Source organism: Oratosquilla oratoria, chromosome 1, assembly GCF_046742065.1.
Source record: "Oratosquilla oratoria isolate Oo_2021 chromosome 1, ASM4674206v1, whole genome shotgun sequence".
Classification (NCBI taxonomy): domain Eukaryota; kingdom Metazoa; phylum Arthropoda; class Malacostraca; order Stomatopoda; family Squillidae; genus Oratosquilla; species Oratosquilla oratoria.
The window spans coordinates 35,192,123-35,219,912 of record NC_134777.1 but is presented as its reverse complement, the minus strand read 5'-3'; the positions used below and the strand labels follow the sequence as shown (position 1 = coordinate 35,219,912).

General features: G+C 36.3%; 1 protein-coding gene across 3 annotated transcripts in view; it reads left to right on the top strand.

Moving 5' to 3' along the window:
- LOC143032846 (GTP-binding protein 1-like) overlaps positions 1-27,342 on the top strand; it is a 135,859-nt gene extending 108,517 nt beyond the window's left edge. The window contains exons 12-14 of one of the 3 annotated variants that reach the window (XM_076198011.1): positions 5,641-5,787; positions 15,551-15,710; positions 26,906-27,342. In XM_076198011.1, coding sequence (XP_076054126.1) covers positions 5,641-5,787; positions 15,551-15,710; positions 26,906-27,039 — 441 coding nt within the window. In that variant the 3' untranslated portion in view covers positions 27,040-27,342. The remainder of the gene's footprint in view (positions 1-5,640; positions 5,788-15,550; positions 15,711-26,905) is intronic. The other 2 variants (XM_076198020.1, XM_076198030.1) reach the window with 2 other exon arrangements.
- Positions 27,343-27,790: the final 448 nt, after the last annotated feature.

Genomic DNA, 27,790 nt, shown 5'->3' with positions numbered 1-27,790 from the left:
TTTGAAATTAATGTTATTATTTTACAATGTTATTTGTATAATTAATGATTTAGGGGCGTTTTATAAGATACGGTAATAGAATTTACGGATGTATAGTACAGTAACAGCTTACGTTCATTTTCAACTTACGTTCGGCCGTTCGGAACGTAACTAATACGTAAGTTGAGGAGCGTCTGTATATATATATATATATATATATATATATATATATATATATATATATATATATATATATATATACGAACATTTTAGAAGTTCTGTAAAGGGATTCGAACCCTGACCTGTGTGTGCATTATCACGAAGCCAAGACATTCGCAACTGAGCTTCATGCGATGGTACAAAAGGACTGTACAAGTCCCCGACCACACTTCATGTAGCTACAGAAGACGTAGTCTCATTTTCATCCAATCCCCATATTAGGCAAGCCCTCTGACAAGTTGTGTATGTTTAAGATAGATACATTTTAGAAGCTCTGCCAAGGGATGTGAACCCTGACCTGTGCGTGCATAATCACAAAGCAAAACGCTAGCAACTGAGCTACGTGTGATGGTACAAAAGGACTGTACAAGTCCCTAACCACACTTCACATAGCTACAGAAGACGTAGTCTCATTTTCATCCAATCCCCATATTAGGGGAGTCCTCCTACAATTTGTGTATGTTTAAGACAGATTGAACATTTTAGAAGCTGCCAACTGTATTTATTACACTTTTCCACACATGGGGTCCTGACAACTGGTGATAAGCACACACTGATACAATGCATAGTGAAACTGAAGCAACAATTTATTTATTAGTATACAGGAAAGGAATAACATTCATGGGGGTCCATCTTCTCTCCAATTTATCATACCTAACTTCAAATTGGTGTACAGACGCTCCTCTACTTACGTTCATTCGTTTTACTTTTTTTCGATTTTACGTTTGAACTGACTGTAAAAAAAATTGTAATTTTTTTTATTTAGTTTAGCGTGCTCTCCGTAGTACGAGACGTTCAAACGATACTTACGCATGACGCTGCATCCATTGTTTACATGGCACAAACGACAGACTGAACGTGCCTTGCCTCCTCCTCCCCCTCCTCCTTCTTCTCCTCCTCCTTCTCCTCCACTGTCTCACTTTATGTTGCTTGAATTTAATTTATTTGAAATTAATGTTATTATTTTACAATGTTATGTTTGTAATTAATGATTTAGGGGTGTTTTATAAGATACGGCAATAGAATTTATGGATGTATAGTACAGTATGAATGGTCATATTACTGGAACATACAGTAACAACTTACGTTCATTTTCACGTTACGTTCGGCCGTTCGGAACGTAGCTAAAATGTAAGTTGAGGAGTGTCTGTATATGGAAAACTATATTTCTTCACATGTTTTAGACATGTGATCTTTCTTGATTTGTTCCCATGACCTCTTAAAACCCTCCCATACTTTATCAAGAGATCTCCTCTGTCAATGCATTCTATCTGGAGCTGGATGTGTTACTGATTGCTCTAAGGAAATTAAAATAGGGAACGCATTGACGGAAATGCCCCAGATTTTCTGGTAATGCACTACCTGTGGACCAGTTTGGTTGCTGCCTTTTGTATTCTCTCAATTTTGCTTATATCTTTGGCTCTGTGTGGGGACCATACCACTGATGTGCATATTTATTTACCGAGTTGTATTATATGGGAAGAGAGCTTTGTGTCTCTCAGCATCACGTTTTTTCTTAAAATCTTGAATAGTGTTTGCACACACTGTTTCGTTGTCTAATTTGTTCCAAGTATCTATCACTCTGTGTGGGAAGCTGTTCCTTTTCAGATCTCCTCTGTAACTATCCTTTTTTAGTTTCTTTTCGTGTCCTCTTGTTTTACCATTATCCCATATTATCAAGTCATTCTTATCTAATACTTTCATTCCTTTCATTATTCTATAGATAGTCAGCAAGTCTCCTCTTTCCCTTCTTTGTTCCAAAGTTGGTAATTCTAGTTTGGACAGTCTATGCTCATATGTCAGTTCGGAAAGAGTTGGTGCTAGTTTTGTTGTTGCTGTTAGTATTCTTTCTAATTTTCTTATATTCTTTTTGGTACTTGGTGTCCATAGTGTTGCTGCATACTCAAGTTTTGGTCTTATTAGTGTAGTTAGAATTTTTTTTATCATTTCCTCAAACGCCACTTTAATTGACCTCAATAAATTGTAGGTTTCTCCAAATATTTTATCAATATGCTTATCCGGTGTCATGTCCTTGCTGATCATCACTCCAAGATCTTTCTCCGAGTTTACTTTTTTCACCTCTTCACCAATTTTGTAATCTTTCAATATTCTGTTTTTACTTTTTCCAAATTCCATTAAACTGTACTACATTTCTTTATATTGAATTTTACTTCCCACTTTTGAGTCCAATTCCAGATCTTGTCCAAATCATGTTGCAATGAGTTGCAGTCTTCCTCTGTTTTTACCTTCTTTAGTATCTTTGCATCATCTGCAAAGAAATTCATATAACACTCTACACCTTCATCCATGTCATTAATGTATATGGCAAATGTGTGTGTGTGTCTGTGTCTGCATTTACCTATTTGTAGTATACAGGAGAGGAGCAGTGCTTGTGGGGTCTTGGCTCGTACTATCCTTATCATACATAGCTTCAACTTCATGTGTGGTACTCCCCAAGGCAGCGCAGCTCCTCTTGGGGATTGGTCTATATATAAAGGGCTTTTTCCCCCCCTTAAGAGGGAGTGGGTAAGTACCCACTCCCACCGATTTCACTCCCACCCATTCCACTCCCATCCACCACCCTTTCTTCCCTCACATCTTAGCTCTTCATGAATGATGGATCATCCCTGTATATATACATCCATTGAATGGTCTTAATTTGTTCCCATGACCTCTTAAAGCTCTATCCAAAAATCAAGAGATCTTTAGTCAGTGTAGTGTATCCCCATTAGTGATCTGAATATAGTAATTGTATCACGTCTTTCTCTTTGATCTTTTGAAGTTGGCACACCCAGTTTTTTTAGTCTTTCTTGATCTTCCTCTTATCTTTCACTCTGCTGGTGTAATCAGAAGCATGGTGGTGTCATATTCACTTAGCTTTGGGTTCAAGTCCCACATTTCTCTCCAATTCCAAGTGAATAGGACAAAAGTGATGGCTTTGGCCATAGCTACACACCTCCTGGTGTATGGTCCTCACTTTCTTCATCTTCTCCATTCTGTGTTGGGACCACACCCTGACACCTAATGTAGTCTTGCACAGATCAATGTTTCTCTGAGTTTTTTCATCATCTCTCCATTAATGTAGTGAAAAACCTCTGTAATCATTTGAAGTAGTCTATGTCTCTCACATAGTCCTGCTGATATGCCTTTCAGGTGACAGATTGGCTTTTATCAACACCACCAAATCTTTCTCCTCTTTTGCTTATGTAATAAATTCACTTCCTAGGGAATGATTTAAAGATGGTCTTTTCCAGTTATTGCCCATATCCAGTAGTTTGCATTTTTGTATTGAAATTTATCTTCCATTCTTGACTCTATGCAAAGATAGTATTTATTTACCTAGTTGTATTTTACGGGATGAAAGCTATGCTCGTAGTGACCCATTTTCATATCCCTCCACATCCAGTTTATTCTTAGAATCGTGTATAGTTCTGGCATTCACTGTTTCTCTGTTCAGTTTGTTCCAGACATTGATCACTCTATGTGGGAAGCTATTTTTTTTCAGGTCTCTTCTGTAACTGTCTTTCTTTAGTTTCTTTTTGTGTCCTCTTGTTTCTCTTCTGTCCCACTTTAATAGGTTGTCTCTATCGAGAACTTCCATCCCTTTCATAATTCTGAAAATGGTCAACAAATCGCCTCTTTCCCTTCTCTGTTCTAGTGTTGACAACTGTAATTTCTCCAATCTTTGTTCATATGTCAGATTTGACAGTGTGGGTGCCATTTTTGTTGCTGCTCTTTGGATTCTTTCTAATTTTCCTATGTTCTTTTTTGTGCCAGGTGCCCACATTGATACAACATATTCTAATTTCGGTCTTATCAATGTAACAATTATTTTCTTAACCATCTCCTCATCTATGTAATCGAAGGCCACTTTCATTGATCTTAATAAGTTGTAAATCTCTCCAAATAATTCATTTACATGTTTGTCAGGTGTCAAGTCACTTGAGATGTCTTGATCATCTTGCAATGGCCTGCAGTCCTCATTTTTCATTCTTTCATGATTTGTGGATCATCTGAACATGTTGGCATAGCTTATCATCTGTCATGTCATTGACATATATAAGAAACATTATTGGTGCTAGCACTGAACCTTGTGAAACTCTGCTGGTCACTGCTCTCTATCTTGACATTTTACCCATTACTACTGTCCTCATGTACCTTCCCTTTACAAAAATATTTCATTTGATTTCCACTTAAGTTGATTGTGAGGTACTTTATGAAAAACTTTCTCTAGATCAAGGTACAAACAGTCCACCCAGCCCTCCCTTTTTGCAGCACATTGATCATTCTGGAATAAAAGCTTAAGATGTGACACACATGTGAAATGGTGTTTATGTGTAAAATATGCAAGTTGCAGTTTAAATTTTCTGTACGAAAATTTAAACTGCAACTTGCATATTTTACACATAAACACCATTGGCTGAGCGGGTTAGGGTGTTGTTACTTGCGGCGAAGGTCGAGGGGATGGCGATTCGAATCCTGCCACCAGCGAAGTTGGTTCATTAAATTTCACGCTACAAAGCCCTCTGTGAGGGGCACCGTCCTAGCCTTCCGATAGGGGGGAATTTGTGACGTTAAACCATATCATCATCAGTTATTTATAAAGATCTCAGGCTCAGGTTGGAGACCAATTGTCAGCGCCTTTGGGGTTGATGGGTTTAGGAAATGGGCAGCAAAGAGATAATTCACCACCACAAGCAGATATTTACAATTTGTGTCTTGTAAACACTTCATCTCAAACTCAAATTCAGTAGGTTTGCCTACTTCCAGTATTTTACTTTTTCATGGAAATTCATCTTTCACACTTGACTCAAGTTATATACAGTACTTGTATTATGTCTAGATAATTTGTAAGAAATTTCAGTTTTCATCTTCTATTCCCCTTGTGGTCTTAGCAACATCTGCAAACATTTTAATGTAGGTTGTCCTTCCTTTCATTATGTCATTTATGTAAATGAAGAACATTGGTGCCAGTATTAACCATTGTGGAACTGCTAGGTACTCTCTCCATCCTGGTATTTTATCCTTTACTACTGTTCTTATTTGTTTTCTAAGAATTCTCGTATTTAAGGAGGTTTTCTTTTAAGTCCACCAATATCAATATTAGTAATTTTTGAGGTACCTTATTAAAGGGTTTCTGCAAATCCAGATACAGTCAACCCAGCCATCTCTTCTGTCTTCTAGTACATCAGTTGCTCTTGAGTAGAAGCTTTAGACTCAGATCACATAACCTATTTCTGAAATTATCCCCCAAAATGTTTATTTTTTTAAAGATATTAACTCATCTATCTTTGCAGCCATTGCTTTGCAATTGTTTTACCATATTTTAGAATGTCCATTAAATATGTGTTTGTATGTAATAATGATAATAAATAGTAAATACACACCTGACTTTACTAGTTGGTAATGTTTCAAATTTTTGTTTTCCAATACCTGTTATAGAACTCAGAGTGTGGTACTGCTTCAGTAGTACCTGCAGCTGTTGGTGGTGATAATGGTGGGAGTGGTGTTGGTTGTAGTGGTGGTACTGGAAGTGGTAATATTGGAGGAGGTGGTGGTTGTAGTGGTGGTGGGAGTGGAGGGGTTAGTGTAAGTTATATATATATTTTTTATCAACTTTGGCATTATATTCAATTTTTCCTTGTATCTCGTAGTCATAGGACCTCCAAAAGGACACAGTCTTTAGATGTTAAATTTATTTGACCTAATTTGATGGTACAATTTTCATGAGAATTTGATACACTGTACCAACCATTCTGGACAAGGTTTTGTTCAATGTTGTGATCCTATTTTGAGGTTTTGTGTAATTATTAGTTTCATTTTATCCTTAAAACTCCTGCAGTTCGTGAATGTTTTATAATGCTTATAAGCACCTAAAATAGCAGAAGCAAATAATGTGCACCTACATGTTATAGATTTCTTTGCACAAACTAAAAATTTTCTTTAGTCCAGTTGGACACAGTACCCCTGTAGAAGTTAATGTCAAAAGGTATCCGTAATTCTGAGCTTGGGATTTGCCCCTAACATATGAACTGTGGCACTGGTTACAAACTGGCTGGGCCTATTGTTAGAGATTTTGCCAGAAATGTTCACCAATTTTTTTTATTTATATTATTGAATTTTATTTCACTTTGTTTATTTCTATGTTATTTTTTTCTTAGCATGTGGGTAATGAAATATCTATTCACATACCTCATGAGCTCTGTAGTTCAGTGGAATGCTTAAGGAGGACTGAGAACTATAGAAGTTCACATAATCCCTATTTTCACCTATGGATTCAGATTGTTAGGAGATACATTAATATTCAGAATATTGATGATCAATTTATCATATCTCATGACTTTTGGAGATAAAGGATTATGTAGTTTTCTTCGCTGCGGGATTCAGATGACACTACCAGAATGCTTACTACCTATTTGCATGCCATAGATTAAACTAGACAATAAAGCAATAACTGTCATCACCGGACATTTGTTGCTTTCCCTATAGTAGTTGTCGCTTGACAATAAATGCAAGTTGTGGATTAAGAATCCAGGAAATTCAGAAACACTAACATGGTATGGCTTTTATTAGCCCCTTAAGTTGGTGACAGTATTAATTCTATTTGGCCAATGTTTGAGGAACTGAATATTAAATTGTTGCAATAGATTCAGCTTTCTGGAAAATTCTACCTCTCAGATGAATAAAACAACCTGGACAAAGCTAAATCTGTAATTTATACCTGTCTTAAAAGGCATAATGAAACTGGTTTCATATAATCCATCATATTTTGTTATTTGATAAGTGAAAGAGTTTGAATCAGTTCACTTGCTGTCCATAGACAGGAAGGAGGCCTTAATTGGGACTATTATTTTTGCAAAAGATATCTCCTATGGTGTCTCATGTCACTTCATGTACTTCTGGTAGGCTAGTTATAGCTTCTAAGGAATGACCTGGATGGAATTCATTATTGTGTTGAGGATAATATTTTGGATGCAAGTTGCAAGATTATTTCAGTAGACTTTATTTGCAGAAGATTTTCTGTGGCATTTGTTTGTTAATTAAACAATTTGCATTGTTATAAATTTGATTTCTTTGTAGGTGAAATTCAAGTTCAATGTAGGTTTTTCCTTGGTTAATAATTTCATGTGATGTGTTTGGGATATTTGTATTTATGTGACATCATTGTGACAGCAATTCATTTGTGTCTGAAAATGTCATGCTGGTATTAGTAGCTATAAGGAGTTCTTTGTTTTAAAGCCAGCAGTAACTCACTTTCTAAACTTGTGTATCTTTATGTTGGATCCAACAGTGATTCTCTTCATAAACTTGTATGAAGGTGAAGCAGATTAACTTTTTTCATTGGTAGATTTTATAGATATAGAAGTCCAATAAATGCTGGCACACACATGAATTTGTCTTATATATTGACTTACTCATTTAGACCTCCTGAGAATGTTGTGTTTAAGTTATTTAGCCCAGAAAAGTTTGCTTTAATTGAGTTTATGATAACAAAAGATTTCTCTGCCATTGATGGAACGGGTCTATAGATTTGGAGTAACAGAATATTACCAAAGCTGTGATACAGTAGTAGTGTATATGGCTGGCAGCTGCTAGGGAGGCAAAGTTTATGTGGCTAGCAGCTACTAAGGAGGCTAAGCATGCAAGTTTGAATCCTGGTCATGGTACATAGTTTGGCTTCCACTCTGAGCAGTAGTCTCCAACCACCAAAGCCAAAATTCTTTTGTAAGGCGCCATCCTAACCCTGAACAAGAGGATTTGTGGAATCATCATTGTCATCACTAATGACTGAAGTTGAATTCAATATTATTTCAATGGTGTATCTGCAGTTGCAGTAATTCCTAGGTAGCTTTGTGATATTGCAATTGTGGATAGCACATCTGCAATTGGTTTTGGTCTACAATGCATGAGTCTGTCTCAGGGTGATGCCACACCACTTTCCATTGCACTCTTTGGTTTGATAGCTTCCTGAAATACAATATGGCTATCCCCAGCTCTGCAACTGTGGAGAGAATGTTGTCTCAGGGTTTTGACATTCTCAAACCAAAGAGATTAAGCTTGACCACTGAGAACTTAGGCATTTGGCATTTTTGGATAGAAATATAAGCTACTGAAGCTGGAGTTATTTTTCATGATCAGAGGATGACTAACTATGGTGAAATTGAATGATGAACAGAGGATGCCAGTGACTTAGGTGAAATTGGATGATGAACTGAGTTTCATGGTGACGATGTCAAAATAATGATTTATCAGGTACCTACCTAGTACCTACTTAGTACAACCTAGAAGAACTAAAGAATATTGTAATTGAATGAATTTATATGTATTTTATTGAAGTTGTAAACAGCTATTAATCTAAACATGAATCATATATCTACAATGCATTTGTAATTTGCACACACCGATGAACCACCGTCTGGAATAAACATCTAGAACAAGCTTTGGAGTATAATTTTTTTTTGCTAAGTTGGAGGAAATGCCTAGTTGGTATTGTATGGGAAAGGAGCTTTGTTTATTGAATGACCAAAATTATATAATAGAGTAATTTCACTTACTGGTTAAAATATAAAATGGAGGATGATGAAGATAGACAAAAATATAGTGAACCAATGGAGAGAAGACTGGATGTAAGCAGGGTTGAATCACCGTTAGGTGTCATCCCAAAAAAGAGTTGCAACATGGAAACACCAAAGACAAATCGAAGGTATGAAAGTATAGCTTTTAGAGGATTTGCAAAATAAAGTGGAATACTAGGTAGAGGTATAGATTTGGAAAGAGAAACAAGGTATAAAAATATTCTAAGAAATCAGGAGATTACAGAACTAATAAATGAAATTATAGATCTGAAAGCTGAATACAGGGCAATGTATAAAGAAGTGATTGAGCTGAAAAGAAGAAATGTTGAAACAAACAGGGAGCTTAATGATCTAAAAAAGGAATTAAACATAGTCAAAAGTGAGAACAAAAGAATGAAAAATGAAGATACAAACAAAAATGAGGCTTTGAAAAAAGAAGTAAAAGAAATACAAGCAGTGACTGAGAAAGTTGGAGAAACCATAAAAGAGACAGATCTCCAAGAAATAAAAAATCAATGGAAAGTGGAACAAGAAAACCAAAAATAACTTTTAAAGAAATTGTACAAGTGGAAGAAAATGCAAAAGAAACAGTCATTAAAGTAATTAAAGAGAAAGAAAATTGGGTCAGAGACACAGTTGATATAAAAAAAGTGTATAGTAGTTTATGGTATTAAAGAAAAACACAATGTAGCTAGATACTTAAGAGAAAAAGAGAAAGAAATAGCAAAAGAAATTCTGAAAGAGATACAAAAGGATGGGCAAGAAATGGAAAAGGAAATAGAGGAAGTGCATAGAATGGGACTAAAAAAAAAAGACCACTAAAATTTAAACTAAGGTCCAGTGATAGCAGAAGTACTAACTAAAACAGCAAAGTTGGCAAAAAGCAAAAATTACAAAAATGATAAAAAAAAAAAAAAAAAAAAAACGAAATGAGTGATGAGGAAAAAGAGAAGGAAAAGACACTAAGAAATGAAGCAAGTAAAAAAAAATAAGAGAAGAACAGAGACTGAAAAGAATTTTTTTTTTTTTGAGAGAGAAAGAGAGAGACTACTGGACCTGAGGCTAAGAAAATGGTACATAAAAAAAAAAAAAAAAGGAAATACAGGAAATGAGGAAAAAGGAAAAAATTGAAAACATATACCAATATATATGGCATGATATCAGGATTAAATGAATAAAGCGAGTATCTGGCGGAAGAGAAAACAGATATAATGGGAATTGTGGAGATGAAATTAAAAGGTCCACTACCACTAAATAGTGTTGGACAAGTGTGAGGCGGCAGATGATTTCCTTCACCTCCACCCACCTCCACCGAAGAGAAGAGAGGCCTTTTCATTAAGCGAGGCCCCATCGAAAAGAACGGCCCATTCATCGCGTGGACCACAGCTGCGCCCTTCCCCCGCGAGGCGGCGGATCACCCCCAACGAAGGAACAACGACCTTCTTTACCGAAGAGAAGCCCCTTCATTACGCGAGGCCCATCGAAGAGAACGGGCTTTTCATCAGGTGACTTCTTTCACCTCCACGGGCACAACTACGCCTCGCAGGTCACGAAGTGACCTCCCCTCCCATACATCTGTCAAGATCAAACAAACAACACGTATTCTCGCTCATCCAGGGTCAGAGTTCACACCTCCGGCTCTGGCATCCTCTGGCACGCCCATTTATGATAACCATATAATGTCTATTGGCTGCCTTCTTGTGGGGCACGCCCATTTTGTAATTTCATTATATTAGCTAGGAATGTCTGGCACTTTCGAAGTTTTCTTCGGACCTGCCAGCCATGTTTTGTATGAGAACTAGGTAGACCTGAATAAAGGAGAGAACTCACCACATAGTTTGGAAGTTGCTAACGACCCTTCCAACACAAGATTTATATAATCACTGGATTAAAGATAGGAAAAACAGGGTGAAGGAGTCATGTTTTTGACTAAAAAAGGTTTAAATGTGGCAAAGATAACAGAAAGAAATTATAATATGGAATTGATTATGACAAAAGTTGAAAATAGTGACATGAAATGTAGAAAATTTGTAGTGATATATGTGCCCCTGAAAATATATTCTTGGAAAGAGAGTGACCATTCCAAAATGTTGGAAGACAAGGCATTTATTTAATGAAATACTGAAAAGAGGAGGAAATTTAGTAATTATGGGTGACTTTAACTCTAAAGAAATATGTTGGGAGGAGATGACAGTGAAAGGTGGAGAGGACCTTTGGGGAAATATACTACTGTACATGACCATTGAATACACTATACACAATGACTCAATGGGTAAAAGAGAATACCAGATATAGAAGTAATAAAGAACCATCAAGACTAGACATAATATTTATGTCAGAGCCACAAATTGTGGATAAAATGGAATACAAGAAAAACTGGGAAGAGTGACCACATACTAATTAAGTTCGAATTAGAATAGGCAATTTATTTGGGAAGAAATGATTTACACAGAAAAGGAAGACTAATGTATAATAAAATGGAAATTAGGGAACTCCAAAAATTGTTTCAAAAAGCGAATTAAGAAAACTTTTTTATTGAAGAAACACAGATGGAAGACAAATGGATTATCTTAAAAGAAATCTATAATGAAGGAGTGGATAAATACATATCAAAGCATAAACATGAAAGGGTGTACATCAAGTGCTGGTACAACAAAAAAATGTAGTGAGGCAAAACATAGAAGAGACAAAGCTTGGAAAAAATGGAAAAAAAAAAAACGGTATGTGGCAAATATATATCAAACTAAGAAATATGTAAAAATATGCAAGGAAGAAAAAAGAAACTATGAAAAAGACACGATAGGCAAATGCAAGGACGAACCTACATTATTCTATAGGTATTCAAATGGTAAATTAAAAAATAAACAAGAAATAGTGAAACTGCATCTAGGTAATAAGGAATATATAGAAGATATAGAAGTGGCTTAGATTATGAACATTTGAAATCTATTCACATATGAAAATACAATTGGGATAAAGGAAAGGGAGAAAGAACCCCCCCCCATGAAAGAAATAATTGCAACACAGAAAGAAATAAGGGACCAAATAATAAACCTTGATGTCAGAAAATGACACAGCATGGACGGAATTGCAAACTGGATACTAAAAGAATGTGTAGATGAACTAACAGATAAAATATATAAGACAATAGATTGCTCACTCAAAGAAGGAAAGGTATTGCAAGACTGGAAAAATGCCAATATTGTGCCAATATATAAAGGGGGAGATAAAGAAGACCCAACAAACTATAGACTGGTCTCCCTTACAAATACAATAGCTGTCTGTTGGTTCATCTCCTACCCTAGCATTGAGATCTCCCAATACCACTAGTCTTATGCCATCCATTTATTGTCACCTTTTACAAAAGAATATTGTAAACAGGCTAAATTAAGTTGATTTAAATTATCCAATTTATCTAGAATTAGATTAAACTTGTGTCTTGTACCTGAAATGGAAACAAAACATATTGCAGTTGTGGAATCTTGGTTGCAGAACTGAAAATTTTGAGGATTGCAGAATTGCAGTGGTAGAAATTAATGGTTGTGAAGGTGGTGGAAATTGATTTCTTTATGATATTGTCCACCTCTCATTATAGATATATAAGTAAGACTTAAATAATGTCAAGACCTATGTCTTGTAGCCAATATTAATGTCATTATATTGGACATTGTGGACCACATCATAGACTGAGGCCAAAGTTGGGTGCCTGTTTTTATGAACATGTCTTCAACAATATACAGAAGAACTGGGTTGAATGAACTGTAGTCTTTATACTTGATCCATTTTTGTTCATATTGAAGTATTGATTATGGATGAGTTCCTCTACAAGTGAGGGGGCAAACATGGGCCTTTCACATGCTACCATGGTAATAGCCATTTGCCCTGGTAAAGAGAACATATAGGGCAAAGAAAATGATTTTAGTTGTAGCTTTTTGGCTTAAACTCATCACCACATTCAGTTGGATCAGTGAGATATTTTGAGCATTCATTCAGTTTGAAAAGTATTTATGTAATACTTGTGGTGTGCGCACCCAAGAAAAGAAAGGCATAACTCCTTCAAGACTGCATCCTTTGTATTTTTTTATAACCAATGTTGGATATGAATTCATGTAGGGATGAATTCTGAACACAACAGAATTGTGATCACACGAGACCCTGTTTTTTCCTCAGTCATCAGCAAAGTAAAATTGTTGGGTAGTAGTGAGAAAAACTTAGTGTGATTGAGGAATCAGGACCAGTATAATGATGATGTGCCAACATGTAGAAATTGTATTTACAAATCTGCATTGTCTATGTGTGGCTACTACATAAACTTATCTTCCTTCAGACAGTTTATCAAAGAATTTTCATGTCTTTTACCTGGAGATTAGGATATGTTATAAATGTTAACAGTTGTTGTGATAGATATGGATATAATGTCAGTGAGAAAAAACTAAAGAAATAAATACACAGTTGTGCTTCCTTGTATTTGAGATAAGTAGATTACCGTATTTTCCGGCTTAAAATGCGCATCGGGTTATAATGCGCACCCATGCACTTCGTTATCTCAGTACACAGATAGCGCGCACCGACGTATAACGCGCATGCCCGATCGCATTTGTCTATAACGCAGTTTTACCTCGGTATATATATCATGTAAACGAGGTTACATGGAGAACTATTTTTCATTGGCTAGAGCCACCGCAGGGAAATCTGTTGATTTGTCACTAAATTAAGTGTCAGTTTAGGCATCAATCAGGACACAACTAAGAAAAAGTCGGAACTACATGTACCGGTATATGACTCATGTTGTGCGTTGGTCCCTTATTACTTTGTAGCTTAAATAGTTTGTAGGAAATATGATCTAAAAAAAGTTTACTGAAAGTAAAATATACAGAAAAATTTCGGGATTTTTACAGAAAATGTTCATTTTATATCTTGAGGAAATAATTCGTCTTTACCATTTTTTTTATTTAATACTGAAACAAACTACAGACTGTTTCGTTTTAGCTTTGAACCTGCAATGACAGAGGTGAAATAGGACAGTCTCTCATCGAGGTGACGTTTAGTTAATATAACTCCCGAAAGAGGGTGTTGTAGTCAGGTGTTTGACACGAGTTTATGAACGGCCGCAACAGAATTTGTACCATACCTAAAGTGAAGCAACAAAGCCAACATAAGAATTCAAACTAGGATGCTGGGAACATGGGCAAATATCATGAATATTGATCACGTTTCATGGTGTTTAGGCCTATCTAAACATAAAAATAAGATTCGATAGATATCTACCTATACCAAATATTTATATACGGTAGCCCATGCTGGCGTATTCTTTCATGTCACCATGGCTATTCTTCTTGTTTTCACGGAACGTCATGGAGAAGTGTGCCATCCCGATTTTGTGACGGCCAACATCGTCACATTGTTGTGAAAAAAATTACACACACAGCCGTAGAATTTTTATCGTAGGCCATAGATAATGCGCACCACCTGATAACGCGCACCCCCCATTTTTAGGCCCTTCCAATGGAAAAAAGTTGCGCACTATACGCCGGAAAATACGGTAAACAAAATTTACTGTACTTGTTATCAGACAATAGAAATGCAAGTTCCTTAGTTGACAGCAAGATTTCTTGTGTAGATGAAAGATTTTCATAAATCCACCTGGCTCATCATAAAACCTAATTTAAACTATATTGTATGAGGACTTCATTCTGATATTTGAGTGGTGATTTTACAAGCTGAGAATATAGGACTGATTTTGAGATGTCTCTCTGAGAACATTTAGGTGCTTGCCACTATTTTGTATGTGATCAATTTGTGGCAACTTCTGTTGCAAAAAAATAAATAAATAGTTGGATAGATTTCCATAATGACTGCATTTGATAATATGGGAAGATATGAATCAGCTTCACATTTTAATAGTGTTAGTTTTTAGTGTGTTCTCCATATTTGAGTTCATATAAGTACAGTATACTTGTTAGGGATTGGTGACATTTTAAGGAGATTGTACAGTTTGCTTTCAAAGCTCTTGTTTAGATATTTTGATAGTCAATACCTTAGTTTGTTAACATTGGAATTTTATTTTTTCAAATAGTTATAAAGGATTAATTATTTAAAGTTGACTTGTGATAATTCAGAATTATAGTTATGTGAAACTTTCATCCATTGTTTATTTTTATAGTAACAGTATGCTTTCCAATTGTGTTTGGTGCTACTTTTTGTATGGGTTGTAGGTGATTTAATGAGTTTTATATATATATATATTTTTATACAGCACGGCAATTATATTTGTTGGATTTTTCTCATTTGTTGCACATTGGGATGGTAATGTGTAGGTAGCAACCTTTGTAGATTTCAAGTCTTTCAAGGATTCCTCTATTGCATGATTCATTGCTGTCTTTTGCATGAAGGTTACAATAATTCTCTAGTTGTGATCTATATTAATGTTTTATTGAACTACTGTTTACATTTTCTCAGTTACATCATTAGTTTCAAAGATAATTCATGAATCTATAAATATAGTTATAAATGTATCAGTAGATACAAAATATTTCAAGTTGCACACAGCAGTAATAGTAATAGAATAGTATGATTGAAATGCAAACCATATTCTGAATTGGTAAAAATAAATACTTCTAATTTTTCTCTTAAGTCAGATGACTATTGTATGTCAGTAGTTTTATTTCTGAGTTCTATAAAGTTCATAAGGAAAGTTGATTTTAACTTAGAAAGATAAAATTGCAGCTTAGTGATGGAGAAATTGAAACATGCATGGTGGGTTATAACCCCCACAGAACTTTGGCGGAGATCAGAGTGTAGCGGGTGGAGGGGTGGGAGGCGGCAAGAAGCAGCGCAGCCGAAGGGGTGGCAAACACAGGTCACGAGGCAACAACAACCGTACGTCTGCAACCACACCGGCAACAACAACAGCAACAACCACCACACCAGCAGCAAGTATGTGTGTGTGTGGTGAGGCCCACAGTAGCATCTTTTCTACATTGTGTTCTTTGTTGCTTGTGTTGTTTATTTGTGGCATTTTTTTAAAGGATGTATTTCAGTCGCTTGTTCTTCATTTTTTTTTTTTTTTATTAGATTCTTATCACTTTAGTTTGATTGCAGTTCACTCAGTTTCTCAGAAAAATCATCAATGACATGTAATTTATCCAGTCTATGGACACCTTTTTCTTTCATATCATGTACAGTATACGTGTTCATTTCACTATTTTGCCCCCACATATACTATTTCATTAATGTCTTGCCCTCTTGTATGTCAGCCATAATTTTTTTCATTATTCTGTGTGGTAACTAAGTACTTCATTTACTTGTCCCTGGTAGGACCAATGATGGGCACTTGCTCTTGTTGACCCTACAAAATGGATATTTGAAAGAATCACCTCCCTATGGCCCATCTTTAAAACCCATCAACAACCTGGTTGGCACCCAGTCTCAAGACTATGTTCAAAATCTTTTGCAGTTATGTGTATTTACCCCTCACATTTCATATCAGAAAATTTGACAAGTAGCAGTTGTTCCATCCTTTCATAATTAATCAGTGATATTGACACAGACTTTTGCAAAAAAGACAGTCCAGAATTCTTTAATTGAGAGATTTGTGAGATAGCCAAAGTACCATTGCTGGTTACTGTGAACTTGTGGGTTTCAGGTTGGTGAAACTCAGGGCAACAATTATTACTTGTCCCTGGTGCACAGTATGTATTCCTCTTTATTGAAACCAAGGACAGGCACCTGGAAGTAGTGGTCCTATGAGATGCAGTCCTGAGGGGCTGACACTTGGTGTCTGGACCAGGCCTGGGATGGCTCTCTTTTAACTTTGACTATATTTCCTTCACCTTTTCACAAGAGCAGAACTGACAACAGAAGTAGAGGGAGTGAATTTGAGGGAATGACCAAGGATGAGATGGATGAATGTAATGAAGGGGGTATTGAGCAAGAAAGGGAGAAGGCAGGAGATAGGGATGAATGGAGAGTGACTGTGTATAGATAATACTGTTATGGAAGTGAGGGGTGGGGGATTGGGGTTAGGGGATGCATATTTGTGAATGATATTTTGACACAGTCTGAAGGGCTTTCTCCACACCTCTTTTTCTGCATGAGGGGACAGAGAAGGGGACCGCTGATTAAGTAAAGTGGCCTTGCTGTGGATGTACTGTGTCTTGCTGCATTGTTTCTGACCCAGAACAGTGAGCAGGATACAGGGATGACCCATCATCCATGAGGAGCTATGATGTGAGAGAAGAAGGGTGGTGGAGGGGAGTGAATTGGGTGGGAGTAGGTACATGCTTGGTTACCTCCCTTATAAAGATGAGACAGGTCTTGGTAAATAAAACTGACAACTGAATACTTCTTTCCACTTACTACTATAAGCTCATATTAGTCAGTCAATCCATTGTCTTGGTCTATCTTGCATGAGACCCATAGCTCCCAGATAATTAGCAGCAAGTGATTTGACACCTGACAAGCATGTAAATAAGTTATTTGGAGAGACCTACAACCTATTAAGATCAATGAAAGTGGCCTTTTGACTACATGGATGAGGAGATGGTTAAGAAAATAATTATTACATTGAGAAGACCGAAATTAGAATATGGTATATCAATGTGGCACCTAGCACAAAGAAAAACACAAGAAAATTAGAAAGAATCCAAAGAGCAGCGACAAAAATGGCACACACTATCAAATTTGACATATGAACAAAGATTGGAGAAATTACAGTTGTCAACATTGGAGCAGAGAAAGGAAAGGCAATTTGTTGACCATTTTCAGAATTATGAAAGGGATGGAAATTCTCAATAGAGATGACCTATTAAAATGGGACAAGAGGGAAACAAGAGGACACGAAAAGAAAGTAAAGAAAGACAGTTACAGAAGAGACCTGAAAAAGAATAGTTTCCCACAGAGAGTGATCGATGTCTGGAACAAATTGAACAGTGAAACAGTGAATGCCAGAACTATACACGATTTCAAGAAAAAACTGGATGTGGAGAGATACAAAAACGGGTTACAATGAGCATAGGTCCCGTTTCGTAAAATACAACTAGGTAAATACCCATTGTATTGGCCCACAAGTCACTCAGAGATATTTTGTTAGAGTAAGGCTAGAGAAGGGCAATGTGGGATGAGGTGTTTTGCACCTTTTGTGTGGTGATCGTATCTGGGGCAATTTGCTTCTGCGACCAGGCCTGTTATGTGGTAATAGTATTGTTTTAAAGATGGATGGTGGCCTGAACATGGTCATGCTAATGTGGCTCTTGCCTGTTGTGAGCGGGATTTCTCTTTAGGACTTATGTCTTGGGGGATTGGTATGGAATTTGGTGGTCAAATTTGGAGTGGTTGTTTTGTGATTTGTATATGTGATTTTATATGGATGTGTTGTTAGGTGCTGGTATTAGGTTGTAGATGTTTAATTACAATGGTACACTATTATATATATATACATGTGCATATTTCCCTAATTGTATTTACCTGGGGGTGAAGGAGGGAATGACAAGGTGTGCATAGATAGTATGTGGACCAAAGAGGATGGGAGGGAATTGAAGGAAGGGTAGTGAGTGTTAGGATGATGAAGTGAAGAAGGTAGTAGAAAAGAAGTGGGCATTCAGGGATTGGTTGTAAAATAGGACAAGAGAAAAATATAAGAAGTATAAATAAAAAAGGAGGGAAGCAAAACAAAAGATAAGGAGGCAAAAAGGGAGCAGATGTAAAATATGGGAGGAGTATGAAAGAAAATATTAAAAGTAATAAAAAGATGTTTTGGAAGGAAGTTAAGAGAGGAAAGTGAGATGGGTCAAGTAGAGAGAAGAAAAGGTAAAAGGAGCAGATGGACAGATGATAACGGAAGAGGAGGTGGTAAGGGGAAGATGGCCAGAGTATTTTAGAGAGCTGTCAAGTATGGAGGGATTAGTGGTAGCACTGGAAGGTGCTAAAAATGACAGTAATGGGAGAGGAAAGTGTAGGAGAAATAAGAAAAGATAAGGTACAAGTAGTTTTGAAAATAATGACAGCAGGTAAGGCATTTGGGTTTGATGGGTGTTATATGGAGTGTATGAAGAAAGGAGGTACAGTAATAGCAGACTGGCTAGTGAGGCTGTTTAATGTGTGTCTAAGGGAGGGTAGAGTACTGAAGGACCGAAGGAGTACCTGTATAGTTCTGCTTTACAAGGGAAAAGGGGACAAATGTGATTGTAGTAGTTTCAGAGGGATCAGTTTGTTGAGTGTAGTTGGGAAGGCTTATGAGAGAGTTTTAATTGAGAAGATTAGCAGAGGAACAGTGAGTAATTGGTGAGGAGCAGTGTGGGTTTAGGGAAGGTAGGGGTTGCATGGATCGGATTTTTGTGGGAAGGCATTATGTGAAAGATTTAGGAAATGGTAAGGATTTTTGGGGGGCCTTTATGGATTTGGGAAAGGCTTATGACAGGATAGACAGGAAGGCATTGGGGGAGGTATTGCAGATATATAGGATTGGGGGAAAGCTGTTAAGGGCGGTCAAGATTTTTTTATGAGAGTAGTAGAACCTGTGTTAGAATTGGAAATAGAAAGGGCGAGTGGTTTGAGTGGGGCTGCATTAGGGATGTGGCATGTTGCTGTGATTCTTCAATGTGTACATGGATGAGGTGGTGTGGGAGGTAAATGTGAGGGTAATAGGCAGGGGACTGGAGATGGTTAAAGAAAGTAGAGAAAAGTGGGAAGTGAGACAGTTGTTGTTTGTGGATGACACTGCATGTGACAGGGTCAGATGGGGATTAAGGCAGTGATGGAGTTTGGGAAGGTATGTCATAAGAGAAAGTTGAATTTGTTAGTAAAAGTAAGGTGAGAGGATGGCAGTGAGTTGGAAGTAAGTTTTCAAAGAGAGAGGCTAGAAGAAGTGGATAATTTTAGGTATTTGGGGTCACATGTGGCAGGAAAGGGAGGAGTGTAGGTAAATTGTAGATTGAGAGAAGCAAGTAACTGTTTTGGGGGACTAAAAAGTGTCTTGAGAAAAAGGCATCTGGGAATGGATATAAGGAGACTGTATGAAGGGGTAATTGTGTCAGTGGCACTGTATGGAGCTGAGACTTAGAATTTAAGAGAGGTAGAGAGAAGTTTAAATGTGTTTGAGATGAAATGTCTGAAAAGTATGATAGGGGCTGCAAGGTTGGATAGAGTGAGAAACAAGGTAGTGAGTAGGAGAGCTGGGGTGGAAAAATAGATGGCAGATAGGGCAGATGAAAGAGTATTGGGGTGCTTTGGACATATGTAAAGAATTAGTGAAGAAAGATTAATAAAAGAAGTGTGGAAGGCAGAGATGAAGAGAGTGATCTTGAGGGGATGACCCAGGAAGAGATGGATGGAGGGGGTGAAAGGAGCTTTGAGCAAGAGGAAAATGTCTGTTGAGCAAGAAAAGGAGAAGGCAGGAGATATGGGTGAGGAGAGAATGGCTGTATATAGATGATACTGTGATGGAATGAGCTAGGGAGTGGTTATGTGTGAATGATTTTTGATGCAGCCCAAAGGGATTTGTCCCTGTCTTTTATATTTTCTGCATGAAGGGATGGAGAGAGGGGGTTGCCAATTAAGTGAAACAACCTTGCTGTGGATATGCTGTGTCTTGCTGCATTGCTTCTGACCCAGGGCATTGGGTGGGATACTGGGATGACCCTTCATCCACAAGGAGCTAAAATGAGAGTAGGGAAAGTGTGATGGGTGGGAGTGGGTACATACCTTTTGATTTGGCTACCTCCCTTATAAGGTATATAGATAATTATCAGTCAGCCAATCAGTCAACAAATTACACACAGTGGCCTTTTCATCCTAGTAAGTTATCCAAGTAAAAGCATACCATGATTCTTGGCAGAAGAAAAATATGGAAAGGAAGATCCCTGGTCCTCTCATTCCATCTCATTTATTAGATAAAAAAGAGAGAGCAGAGCATTCAAATATATGTTCAGAAGCATGAAATGTGTTGACATTTTTTTGAAGAGGGGAATTCAGAAACATAAGTTACTGTGAAGCAGATTAATGAAATATGTAATAGTGGGTCTACTGTAGACAACTAGTGTCAGAAGCTAGCATGGCAAGCAAAATAATGAAAAATTTAGAGAGAAATATGGTTGAAATGCCTGGAAAAGAAAAACAATGCTAGATTAAAATATTGTCATTGAAAACAGAAAGATTAAATCTCAAATTGTGAAAGTCAGATTCACTGACACCTGTCAAATGAAATTAGATGGATATGCTGCTTATATAATACTCTGACTTCAAGAAAACTTTTGGTGTGTCATCACAGGGATCAGTGATGGGTACCTCCAAGTAGTGGTCTTGCAACATGCAGTAATTTTTATATAAATACAGTGAGACCTCTCATTAACGGATGTTAATTAGCTGTGGTTGCAGTGTTTTTGCTGTGTTTTCTGTGTTTTTAGTGCTGTTGATTAGTGCGTGCAATCACTATGCCACCCAAAAACCACTCCAAAATACCGAAAACACACCGGAAACACCACAGACACAACTAATTAAGGTCCGTTAATGAGAGGTCTCACTATATTAAGACTGGGCTAACTTGTCTGTGTCAAGGGAAAGCACCATAAACATGTATGGGAATGAAAACTCCTGATCCAGTCTGAGTACTCTTCCCACCACCATCACCTTCACCACTGGTTTACACTAATCTACCAGAGTATTTTTTATTCCTATCAAGTTAATGACTGATAATTTTGTCATTATGTGATTTATTGTGTTCATATAATTTTGTATATATGCAATTGGAGTTTAACATGTCATAAGTTAAATGCAGTGGAACATCTTTAAATGGTCTAAAGTTTGAACATTTTTATTTTAAAATATTGCTCCTATATTTGAACATTGCTCTAATAACTCAACCATACAAAGCTGACAATTTATTACAAGAGCAACAAAGAGTCATATGGTCAGTTTATCAACTCATGATTGGTAAACATCCTACACTTAATGTTCTTGAAACTTTTTGTGATTCTTTATTCTGTGGTGTTTAGATAGAATGAAGACGTGTATGTGTGTGTGCATATTACCTAGTTGTATTTTACAGGAAAAGGAGCTACGCTTGTGGTGTCCCATGTCTGTATCTCGCCATATCTAATTTGCTCTTAGATTCTTGTTTTGTTTTTGCACACTATTGTTTTGTCTAGAGTGTTCCATACATGCACCACTCTCTGAGGACTTTTTTTTTTTTCTCTCCAGGTCTCTTTTATAACTGTCCTTTTTGAGTTTCTTTCTATGTCCTCTTGTGTTTCTCTTATCCCAATTTAGTGTGTGTGTGTATTTACCTAGTTGTATTCTATGGGAAGAGGAGCTATGCTTGTGGTGTCCCATCCTTGTATCTTGCAGCATCTAGTTTATTCTTAAATTCATGTATTTTTTTTTCCTCTCTCCCAGATCTCTTCTATAAGTCCTTTTTGAGTTTCTTTTCATGTCCCCTTGTTTTTCTTCAATTCCAATTTAATAAGTCTTCACTGTCAAGGACTTCCATGGCTTTCATAATTCTATAAATGGCCAACAGATCACCTCTTTCTCTTCTTAGTTCCAGGGTTGGTAATTCCAGTTTAGACAGTCTTTGTTCACATGTCAGTTTTGAGAGTGTTGGAGCCATCTTTATCATTGGTCTTTGGATTATTTTTATTTTCCTTATATTCTTTTTTGTACTGGGTGTCCATAGTGTTGCTGCATACTCCAGTCTTGGTCTTATCAGTGTGACTAGTATTTTCTTTACCATTTCCTCATCCAAGTAATTAAAAGACACCTTTATTGATCTCTGACTGGTTTGTTTATCAGCTTGTCTGGGGACATGTCTTTGGTGATGATTATTCCTAGGTCCTTTTCGGAACCAACTTTCTTTACTTCCTTTGCACTGATTTTGTATTCTGATATTCTTTTTTTACTTTTTCTAAATTCCATTCTAGTACATTTCTTGATCTTGAAGTTCACTTCCCACTTTTGACTCCATTCCTAGACTTTGTTCAGATCTCTCAGTAGCAATTCACAGTCTTTTTCTGTACTTACTCTCTTTAGTAGTTTTGCATCATCCGCAAAGAAGTTCATGTAACATTCTACACTGTCATCCATGTCATTTACATATATAGCAAACATTTTTGGAGCCAATACTGAACGTGTGGGACTCCACTTATCATTTCTTCCAAAGTAGAATTTTTATCTCTGAGCACCACTGTCATTTTTCTCCCATGCAAGAAATCTTCCATGTATTTCAATAATTTTCCTTGTATACCTCCTGTTGTTTCGAGTTTTCTTAATAATATTTTGTGGTACTTTATCAAACCCCTTTTGTAAATCTAGGAAAGCACAGTCTGCCCATCCATCCCTTTCTTGTATTATATATATTAACATAATAAGTGGTAGCCTATTAAGTTGGACTAGTAATTGGTTGAATGATTGAAAACAGAGAGTTGTTTTAAATGGAAAAACTTCTGGATGGAAAAATGATACAATTGGAGTTCCTCAGGTTTCTGTTCTTGGGTCACTTCTATTCATAGTATATATAAATTATATAGACCATGGACTAAAATCTACTGTTTCCAAATTTGCTGATGATACAAAACTGTGCAGAATGGCAAATAATCACTTAAACCAATTAGATATTCAAGAAGATTTAGATAAATTACAGCAATGATCTGAAAAGTGGCTAATGAAATTTAACACAAATGCAAGGTAATGCACATAGGTAGAAATAACAGTAAGTACGATTATAAGTTATTTGGATATTTTTTAACAAAAGTGGATAGTGAAAAGATGTCGGTATAATTATCAGTAATGATCTCAAATCATCCAAGCAATGTATTTCAGCCTCTGAGAAAGCAAATAAGATCCTAGGACTGATTGCATGATCTTTTGACTTCAAAAGTCCATCTCTAATTAACAAGCAATATAAATAGTTAGTTCCTCCACATTTGGAATATGCTGTTTCCGTATGGTCACCGAATCTCATTAAAGACATTGACAGATTGGAAAAGGTACAACGGTGAGCCACAAAACTGATTCCAAATATAGAAAATAAATAATATGAAAATCAACTAAAACATATGAATCTGTTTTGCCTAAAAAAGCATAGATGAGGTGAATTGATACAGGTCTTTAACCCCTTCGATACGATGACGCCTCCGTAGGCGTCATGAGGAGCAAGGGGGACGCGAGGATGCCGATGTTGGTGTCTTGATTATATTTATTGTAGTCGTACCTGCGTGACCCCCATACTCTGTAAACTGGCTTCATCATATTTTCTATGGTTATCAAAATTCACACATGAAATAGAGAATGAGCAATACAGCAGTGACTTTATTTTTTATAATGTGAGTATCATGATGCAACATTGCACATCTGCAGCTAATGCTGCCCGCGAGATTTTGGCCCGGAGTGAAGGAGTTAAGATTCTAAAGGGAATTGACATCAAAAGTGACAAAATTTTCACACTGAATGAGAATCTGATAAGAAATAATGGTCTCAAACTGTCTGGAAATAGATTTAATTTGGAAGTGGATAGAAACAACTTCGCCAACTGTGTAGTTAATTAATGGAATAAACTTTCTGCAGAGGCAGTGCAATGTAGTTCAGTTCGAAGCTTTAAGAATCATTTAGATAAACACTTAAGCAAGATGCTGTAATTACTATAATTTATTTTATATTATTTGTTTGTTTTGTTATCATTTGTCCGTTTGTTTATTATTATTTGCTTAATTCTCATTATTAGTTATATGTCAGTTTATTATTATTTACTATTTTCCTGTTAGTTTATTATTTAACTATACCTATGTATTTATGTATTTTATTTATTACATTATTATAGTTTTTATTTTTATTTTATTTATTTATCATTATTATTATTATTATTATTATTATTTTTTTTTTTATTTTATTTTTTTTTTTATCCAACCTAGATATGGATGAAAAGGTCTCCTGTTGCCATGCTCCGCCTTTGTAATCCTTTGTAACCTTGAATAGAAACAAAATTTGTGGCACATGACCTATCCTGTCTAAATCTGAATTGTCTCAAATTTAGTATAGTGTTCTCCTCCAGATGTTTAGTCCATCTACTTTTGATAACATTCTCACAAATTTTGGCTATTGTACTTGTAAGGGAGACCAGTATGTATTTACCTAATTGTATTATACGGGAAGGGGAGCTATGGTCGTGGTGACCCGTCTTTGTATCTCACAACATCTAGTTCTTAAATTCTTGTATGGTGTTTACACATACTATTGTTTTGTCCAGTTTGTTCCAGACATCCAGCACTCTGTGTGGAAAACTTTTTTTTTTTTTTTTTTTTTCCAGATCTCTTCTATAGCTGTCCTTTTTGAGTTTCTTTGCATGTCCCCTTGTTTTTCTTCTATCCCAATTTAATAAGTCTTCTCTATCAAGGACTTCCATGTCTTTTATAATTCTGTAAATGCCCAACAGATCACCTCTTTATCTTCCTTGTTCCTGGGTTGGTAGTTCCAGTGTAGACAATCTCTCCTCATATGTCAGTTTTGAGTGTCGGACCCATCTTTGTCGTTGGTCTTTGGATTCTATTTTCCTTATATTCTTTTTTGTACTGGGTGTCCATAGTGTCACTATGTATTCCAAGCTTGGTCTTATCAGTGTGACTAGCATTTTCTTTACCATTACCTCATCCAAGTAATTAAAAACACCTTTATTCATTTTAACGAATTGTAGGTTTCTCCAACTATTTTGTTTATCTGCTTGCCTGGGGACATGTCTTTGGTGATGATTACTCACAGTGTATGTATCCAAAGAAGAAAGTTAAAAGAAAAAATCATTAAAGGAAAGCAATTAGAAGAACAAGCTGTGAAAAGAACTTGTTTCACTTTGTAAACTGGAATTGTTCCTTCAGACCTGGCCACTCAATATGGTATGGCAAAATCCACTATATGTATAGTGAATATTATAGATCAAGGTTGATACTAGTATCTTAAAATGGATATGGGAAATTTGACACTAATGTGCATCTTGTCAAATTTCCCATATCCGTTTTTAGTGAAAAATAACTTCTGATTTGGTAATATCATCCACAGATGTGTCTGATTTAGTCTTCATGTGGACTGGAAAAGATGGAAAAAACTCTTGTTATTGTGTATTAATGAAAAAAACAATGGGCTGGTGATAGTGATACAGAAACAGTTTTCAAGTATGATGTTCTACGTGTAATTTTTAATATACAGATTTAAATGTGCATCATTTCCAATTTAGAAAAATATTAATTTAGCATTTTTTGAGTGTTCTAGAATAAATTTACTTTATTCTTATGGATGTATCGAATGAAAGGGGTTTGAGCAAGAGTGTGTCTGTTGAGCTGGGAAGGGAGAAGGCAGGAGATAGGGGTGAGTGGAGAATGGCTGTGTATAGATGATACTATGATGCAAGAAAAGGAGGGGGCAGAAGATGGAGGGAGTAGGGAATTGTTATTTGTGAATGATGCTTTGACACAGTCTGAAGGGATTTCTCCAGTCTCTCTATTTTCCACATGAGGGAATGGAGGGGGGAGGTCACCAATTAAGTGAAGCAGCCATGCTGCATTGCTTTTGACATGGGGTAGTGGGTGGGAGACAGAGATGACCCTTCAGTCACAAGGAGCTAAGATGAGAGGAAGGAAAGGGTGGAATGGGTTGAAGTGGGTGCCCTTATAAGGGCATTCATTGTGGGAAGTTTAATCTAGTATTCAAACAATTCCATATTCAAATGACCTTATAGAATGAATTAAGTTTGAATAGAGGTTCCACTAAAATTGTTGTGTATTTGTGTTTATTCATAATGGCACATTGGATGCAAAAAGAATGTCTGTTGGGCAAGAGTGTAAAAGATAGTAAATGGAGATTGGTTCTACATAGGTGAAGAAATAAGTGGCCTCAAGAGATATTCTTGTTTATTTCATAAATTTGTTGAATGGATGATCTGAAGGAGCACTGTGTCTTGCTGTATTGCCTTTGACCTGAGTACTGGTGGAGGACAATGAGATGCTCAGGTATAAGGTAGTTGTATGGTTTGACTCAGTCACTCCCTTATAATGGGAAAAAGGTCTTTTGTTATATATATGTTTAGTCTATTCCATATGTATGTGTTTTTCTTACTACTCCTGTGGTAACTTATTTTCTTTCATTTATCTTTTTAGCATCAGCACCATCACCATTAGCCATGCCCTCCAGTCCAGCTGCTAGTGGTGTCAGCAATGCCAAGGAGCCTGCAGGATCTCCTTCATCTCCAGTGGCATCAGCAAGTCCACATGCTGCAAAAGTGTCTGTTTAATTATCATAACTTACCTGAAGAAGAATGGGAGGAAAAATAGAATGACTGAAATGATCTATGACTGAAGATCAGTTATTAGAAGTGATTTATTTGTAGGTTTATTTTCTATTGGTTGAGAACATTTGATTGGAATGTCCTACCAGACTTTAGATGTTTGGGTTTGGGCTGTTAGGGCTGAGTGGCTTTAAGAACAGGAATGGAAGAGGTGGTTAAGAGTTATGGAGAAAAATGATAATCAGCTTGTGACTGGAGATTACACTTTAAGAATCAGTAGGATATGGGATTTTGAAGTGTTTCTTTTAGCTTGCAATGGACAGTTGATATTTAATTTGTTACATAGAACATTATTGCAAACAGAATTCATCCCCATCAGAAATGTGGAAGCTACACATTTGGTAACAAAATGAACCAGAAACTTAGATTTAGTTTGCAATTACTTTTTATGCGAGTTGATTGATTTTTGTTTTTGTTTTTACCTTGCTGTTTTGCAAAATGTACCCTTTCCAAAAGAGCAGTTTGAAAATTAAATTGAGGAATGATCTTCACTAACATTTTGTATATCTGATCTTTTAATCCATCCAAGCCTTTAGTTGATGAACAAATCAATTGTCAATTGAAGGTGATAAAGAAAAGAAATTTTATATTTACGATATGAATTTTCATTTTGTTAATGAAGGTTGTGCTATTTTTAATTTAGGTCACCTTTCAGTAAAGGAGGACATTGATCTTTGCTGCTTTAAATGTAGAGAAT